At 38.8% G+C, this 7114-nt stretch overlaps 1 protein-coding gene across 2 annotated transcripts in view; it reads right to left on the reverse strand.

Moving 5' to 3' along the window:
• The window catches only part of foxo3b (forkhead box O3b), a 34474-nt gene extending 30584 nt beyond the window's left edge, over positions 1-3890 (reverse strand). The window contains exons 1-2 of one of the 2 annotated variants that reach the window (XM_048206994.1): positions 3288-3890; positions 1041-1737 (exon numbers count right to left, since the gene is read on the reverse strand). In XM_048206994.1, the coding sequence (XP_048062951.1) occupies positions 1041-1574 (534 nt within the window). In that variant the 5' untranslated portion in view covers positions 1575-1737; positions 3288-3890. Of the gene's footprint in view, positions 1-1040; positions 1738-3275 lie in introns of both variants that reach the window. The other variant, XM_048206996.1, reaches the window with a different exon arrangement.
• Between the last annotated feature and the right edge of the window lie 3224 nt (positions 3891-7114).

The raw sequence follows: 7114 nt of genomic DNA on the forward strand, positions 1-7114 counted from the left end.
GATCATGCACATACACGGTCCTGAATGTTAGATGAGTCGGGGTGCAAACAGTTCCACACTGAGCTGGGTGTCTGCATAGTTTGCCGTTGCCACAGACCCGGGAGTAACTCTCCTTTCACTATTATAATTCATGGCTATTTACGGCCAATGGGACAGGCAAGCTATGCCTCCTGCTGCAAACTTGACCTTGCACCCACAACCCAACCATATACCCCCTCCCCCAACCCACCCTGGCTCTGTAAGTGAAAGGCCCATATGTCTTATGCTGGCTACGGCCCATGGCCATGACATTCCCTTTGAAGGCAGTCCTGCCTGCTGACTGCTAAGGAGAAGCTCGCGCCATTCTGAGTTGTTATGCAATTCCTAATGCCATTCAACACCTACATAAACAGTCTGGGCAGCTTCTAGCAGGGGTACATTTACCATGCCAAGTTTTACGTAAGCCGAGCTGCGTGGATATGAACATAAAGGCATTTGAATATGGACATTTATTAGGCTTGGAGCTGAGGATATTGTATTTTGTGGTTTTAACCATAATCACAAGACAAAGTCCATCTGAACTAATTTACCAGTTGAGCAAATTGTTTTGTTTTGTCACACAGTTTTTTCATATCGATCATGCCTAATTTGCGGTTTATTTTTTATGCTGACATCCAAATAGTTTGTTTACAGGTGACGTCATTGAGCTTGCTTCACTGTTGAGTCACGCGCTCGTGAACCTTCGAAAACTTTCCAGTTTTCTGTGCGTGAGTAAGTGTGCCAAACATGCCAGAACATGTTTCTGGTTGTGACGAAGAATGGGACACAGCACGAAATAAATGAGGAGGAGCATGACAGACACTTGCACACCTTATGACACACAAATTCTCTAGCACAGTGATTCTCAACCTTGCACACCACTAGTACACATTTTGCATGTCTGCTTAATCAAATACACCTGATTAAACCCATCAACTCATAAGCAGAGACAACCAAAATGTGTATCGTTTGGGGGTCTTCAGGAACGAGGTTGGGAAGCACTGCTCGAGCAGATCTCTTACCTTCCAACCAGCTGAGCTGTTGCTGTCGCCTTTGTCTTTAAAGTACGGGACACTTCTGACCATCCAGTCGTAGATCTGGGACAGTGTCAGTCTCTTGTCTGGGGTGCTCTCTATGGCTTTCGTGATAAGGTCTGCGTAGGACAGGTTGCCCCACGCGTTCCTCCTTGAAGATGACTTCCGGGGAGTCTGCTGTTGGCTACCTTGACCGCTCGCCCCCGGACTCGCTGTGGTCGCAGAAGCAGGCTGAGAGGAGAGCGGGGAGTCAGTGTTCTCCTGACCGCTAATGGCATGCAGTTCCTCTGCCAGGCTTGGGCTGCCGTTGTCCTCTCCTTCACCCATGCCGTTGATTGCCATCGCGCTGTCATCCTCATCATCCTCTTCCTCTGGGATTATGTCAGTGTCATTGGACGCAGGCTTTGCCGAACTAGACTCCGGCAGCGGCCAAGTGCATGATCTCGGCCGTTTCTGTGGCTCAAAATCTGGATCGATGGCAACATCCAGCGAGGTCAGTGGTTCAAGGGTTGTCTCCGCCATTGCCTCTACCAGCCTTCTCTTTTGCTCCTCTGTACTGTCTCAGTCAAAGTTAGATAGGCAGTGGGAAGCGGTCACAGTCGCATTCCATGAATGCACCTGAACTCTAAATGGTGCTTAACGCTTCTTGTGCAGTGCAACTCTTAATGATCATTAACACCCCTCCCTGTGTTTCAGAAAGACAAAAATACAATATAAAGCCATGTGACATAAAATACCTCATAATCATCAAATACAATTGTGGATTGTATGGACAAATATATATATTATATATACACACACACATACACTTCTAGTCAAAAGTTTGGAAACATTACTATTTTTAATATTTTTGAACAAAGTCTCTTATGCTCATTAAGGCTGCATTTATTTCATAATAAATACAGAAAAAGCAATAATATTGTGAAATATTATTAAAAAATTAAAAATTATGGTTTTCTATTTTAATATACTTTCAAATTCTGTGATGCAAAGCTATTGTCAGCATCATTACTCCAGTCTTCAGTGTCACATGATCCTTCAGAAATCATTGTAATATGCTGATTTATGATCAATGTTGGAAGCAGTTGTGCTGCTTAATACTATTTTATAACCTATAATACCTTTTCAGGATTCTTTGATGAATAAAAAGTTAAAAAATATCAGCATTTATTTAAAATAGAAATCTTTTGTAACAATATACACTACGGTTCAAAGGTTTGGGGTCAGTATTTTTTTTTTCTTTCTTTTTTTGAAAGAAAGAAATTAATACTTTTATTCAGCATGGATGTGTTAAATTGATAAAAAGTGATAGTAAAGATGTATATTGTTAGGAAAAAAAAGTATATTTTGAATAAATGCTGTCCTTTTTAACCTTTTATTCATCAATGAATCCTGAAAAAAGTATCACAGGTTCCAAAAAAATATTAAGCAACACAACTGTTTTCAACATTGATAATAACTGAGTATCAAATCATCATATTAGAATGATTTCTGAAGGATCATGTGACACTGAAGACTGGAGTAATGATACTGAAAATTCAGCTTTGCATCACAGAAATAAATTATATTTTAAAGTATACTAAAATAGAAAACATAATTTTAAATTGTAATAATATTTCACAATATTATTGTTTTTTTTCTGTATTTATTATGAAATAAATTAATGAGCATAACGTTCAAAAACATTAAAAATAGTGTTTCCAAACTTTTGACTGGTAGTGTATATATATATATATATATAAAGCCATTAAATGTATAATTAAATTTTCACGCGTTCATGTGTCTGCGGTGGTTCGCGCAACAGTCACGTGAAAGTATAAACAAAGATTTAACGTCTGTAGTATACGCAAAGTGCTCCCGTTTCACTTTAATTTAAGACTCGCTTGATGGCACACATTCTTGGTCGTTACACTTTCATAATGACACTCGCTGACACATATGAAGAGTATTCCAAAGGAGAAGACCGCACGAACGATATATTAAAAGCACTGTTTTTGCGAAAACTTTCGCTTTCACAATAACAGTGGTTTTAATATATCCTTCGTGCAGACATTATTGCATAACAATTTTCAATATTATTTTATGTATTATTAATAATATAACAGCGTGAATGGAAAGTGGACTAAGAAACCGATAAGAGAAACATTTTTAAAAATATGTAATGTTCATTTATATGTATATGCATGAGTATATGTTATATTATTATAATGCAAAATGCAATACCTCAACACTCACCATTCAGCTAGAGCCGTTTCTCCTCTGTGTCGCACTCCAGTCACTTGGTGCACTGATGTAATACAACTATATCTCTCCAGCGCACCCCGCCAGTAGCCACGGACAAAGCGCTACAACGTCACTGCACACAACCATCACAAGCAGTAAGTCACTGTAGTGACAAAAGAACTGAACTGTCAGAGCCAAAGCACATTCAGCGGGCTATTACCAAAACGCCGTTATGTCAGCTCAAGACAACTACAATAACGAGGACAGAACTAAGCGTGCTCGAAGACTGCAGTGATCATTTTGTGCCAGTTTACCCCTATGTCACTTCGCATTCAGAAGTCCATTTAACAGTTAAAGGTAGAGACGTAACTATCACTTATTGACAGTGCCTTGTTAGAGCGCGCGCCAAAGCCTCGACGTCACGGACGGTACAGTGCGGAAAATTCCCATCTAGAAAGTCCCTTCTCTTTCTGCACCTATCTATCTAAAGGCACAGGAGGACTATCTGCTCTAATCGTCTGTCAGCACTCAAGCGAGCTCAACTTAGGACTGAGTGACTAGAGGAGGGTGAAAAAAGAAACGCAGCCTCTACCGCTGACAGGGACCTGCCCCCTAGATTCCGCGCATGCGATCGCCTCTTAAAGGGCCACTGCTCCCCACGCACAGCTGCCAACAGACAAGAGGACATGTTCAAACAAGTCACTCCAGGCATTGAGAGCTCATATCAGTTTATCGGATTTCCAAATATAGATTCAGTTGCTAGAATTTGTAGTTCAGACATGCAAACAACATTATCTGGGCATATTATCAGAAATGTGCTATAGAGACAGCATTTTCAGGTAACACAGGTAGCCAACATTTTAATACAGGATTACGGGAGCTAGTGGCAAATTTGGTTAGAATGAGATGCCTGAGAAAGTATTTTCTTAAAAGAATAGTTTTTATTATTATTATTATTGCTTAATGGACAAAACAAGACAGGGGACAACCAACAATGCAATACACTTCCATTGAGACAAACGTATAGTATACATTAAAGAATGTCTTAAAGGAATAGTTTACCCAAAATGTTGTCATTTTCCACCGTTCCAACACAGTATTATTTTTTTCTTCTATGAAACAATAGGCAGAATGTCCTTATTGTGGTTTTTCCATACAATAAAAGTCAGCATGAAATGAAAATTCATCCTTTCTTGCTTTTGCTTTGTAAATGCATGTCATATTTTTTATTGTGAATGATTCATCTATGTACATTTTTCACTTTTAATTTTTTTTATTGACCTCATATTGTCATAACTGGATATTCCGGCAAAAACAATCATTTAGTGCGTTTTTTCCCCCCTCAAAAATCTGTTACACTCAGATGTAGATCACAATATAGAATATGTCAATAGAAAAAATGTAATAGAACCATAAGGTTCTATTAAAGTCCATATGACTGGTAAACAAGTTTTTTGAAGGCATAGGATAGTTTTGTGTGAGGAACAGACTGAAATTGAAGTTGTTATTCAAATAACATTCACAAATGTGTTTTAAAACATTTTGCAATCAGTGAAATAGGTAAGAGCCAGACTTGGACTAGAGTGAATGAGTTGCAGACCACTATTATGATACTTTTTTGTCTTTCTTGGAGCTTGGCATTTTGACGGTCCATTTTCATTGCATGTAAAACCTAAAAACTAAAATATTTCATGGAAGAAATAAAATAATGGTGGTTTGGTAATAGTAACATTTTTTTAGTCGAACTGTTCCTTTAAATATTCAATCACCAGAAGATTTGCTACTAATTAAAAAAAAAAAAAAAAAAAAAAAAAAAGGTTTTAGCTACTAAATCTTGGGCCATTAAAACTGTTTAGGCATGTCTTGTACTTGCCTTCCTCTGGCCCTTTAATCCCAGCGTGAAGTCGCCCGTCATGACACGCCCCCTGCTGCCAGACTCGTTTTATTCAAACACATGACGTAATTTATAATCAAGAAATGTTATACCCGTTTGCTGTCCTTCGTGGCGCTACTCTAGTACAGTGACGTCTTACCAAAACACGAGCACGTCTTTGTTCCTTCAGAGATGCGCATTTTCTCGGGCGGAGTGGTTTCGACGCTGATGCGCGCTCTTTTCTCGCCCGTCCGCATCGCGCATAATCAAATTAATCGAGATGCTATTTGAGATTAATAATAACATTTATGCAGGTTCAGAGTCCTTTCAGAAATACCTGTAAAATAAAAAGCATGCACGATTTATATTGGATAGATTGGTGCAATTCTGTGATACTGTTGCACGGACAACAAGTGGCACTAAATGCTGTTGCATATTCAGTCAATAAAAATGTTTGCTCAAAGACTCCCGTCATTCACTCCTTATCTTTTTAAAATCAACCCTCCCCCTCTCTGTCTCCATCTCCTTCTCCTTTGTTCCTTACCCTGCACAAATGGAAAAGTCTGCAGGTGACCATTACAATATCTGCGTTGACACCAGCTTTTGTAAAAACATCTTTCTTCAGCATCTAATACACCATGTTTCCAATGATGTCACTGTAGAGTACACGTGTCTTGAGGATGGTGATTGCAGATATGAAATAGGTGTTTGTCCAAGGTCTCTTGAGGGACTTTCATTTATAAATCAATTTGTGCTTATTTTACTTAAGCCCTTATAAATGTTTGTTCGGTATTCCTGAGCATATGGATATAGATGCATTGTATAGATTTATTTGTTGGAGAGGGTCACGATAATAGTTCTCTCAGATAGGGAGCTGCAGTATGCTTTACTAGTGTCATTTAAAACAATAACACAGAGCACGTGGGGTGTATACAGGCAACAGAACTATCTTCTACTGCCACCTTTAGACCAGCAATTGAAATGACAGTAAAATGTAAGATTTTAAAAGGTTATTTCACCCAAAAATGAAAATTCTGTCATTTATTACTCACCCTCATGTCGTTTCACACTCGTAAGACCTTCGTTCATATTCGGAACACAAATTAAGATGTTTTTGATAAAATCCGATGGCTCAGTGAGGCCTTCTCTGTCAGCAAGATAATTTACACTTTCAGATAGCCAGAAAGCTACCAAGACGTATTTAAAACAGTTCATGTGACTACAGTGGTTCAACCTTAATATTATAAAGCGACGAGAATACTTTTTGTGTGCCAAAAAACCCAAAGTAACGACTTTATTCAACAATACCTAGTGAAGGGCGATTTCAAAACGCTGCTTCATGAAACTTCGAAGCTTTATGAATCGTTTGTTTCGAATCAGTGATTCGGAGCGTGTATTAAACTGCCAAAAAGTCGCGCCCCCCATTGGTGAAGCATTGAAATTTCGAAACACTTGATGTGACGAAGCCTCGTTTACTGAAATCACGTGACTTTGGCAGTTTGATACACGCTTCGAACCAATGATTCGAAACAAAAGATTCTTAAAGCTTCGAAGCTTCATGAAGCAGTGTTTTGAAATCGTCCATCACTAGACATTGTTGAATGAAGTCGTTATTTTCTTTTTTTGGCACACAAAAAGTATTCTCGTCGCTTTATAACATCAATGTTGAACCACTGTAGCCACATCAACTGTTTTAAATATGTCTTAGTAGCTTTCTGGGTTAATTATTTTGCTGGCAATGGAGGCCTCACTGAGCCATCGGATTTTATCGAAAATATCTTAAATTGTGTTTTGAAGGTCTTACGGGTGTGGAACGACATGAGGGTGAGTAATTATAATGACATAATTTTCATTTTTGGGTGAACTAACCCTTTAAAGAAACTGGCTTGGTGACTGTTTTTGGAGTTTATGCTCACCATGGCTGGTCCCAAGTACCAGTGTTGTTGTTGTCATCTCTGGAGATTCA

The sequence above is a fragment of the Megalobrama amblycephala genome, linkage group LG11 (assembly GCF_018812025.1).
Source record: "Megalobrama amblycephala isolate DHTTF-2021 linkage group LG11, ASM1881202v1, whole genome shotgun sequence".
NCBI lineage: Eukaryota > Metazoa > Chordata > Actinopteri > Cypriniformes > Xenocyprididae > Megalobrama > Megalobrama amblycephala.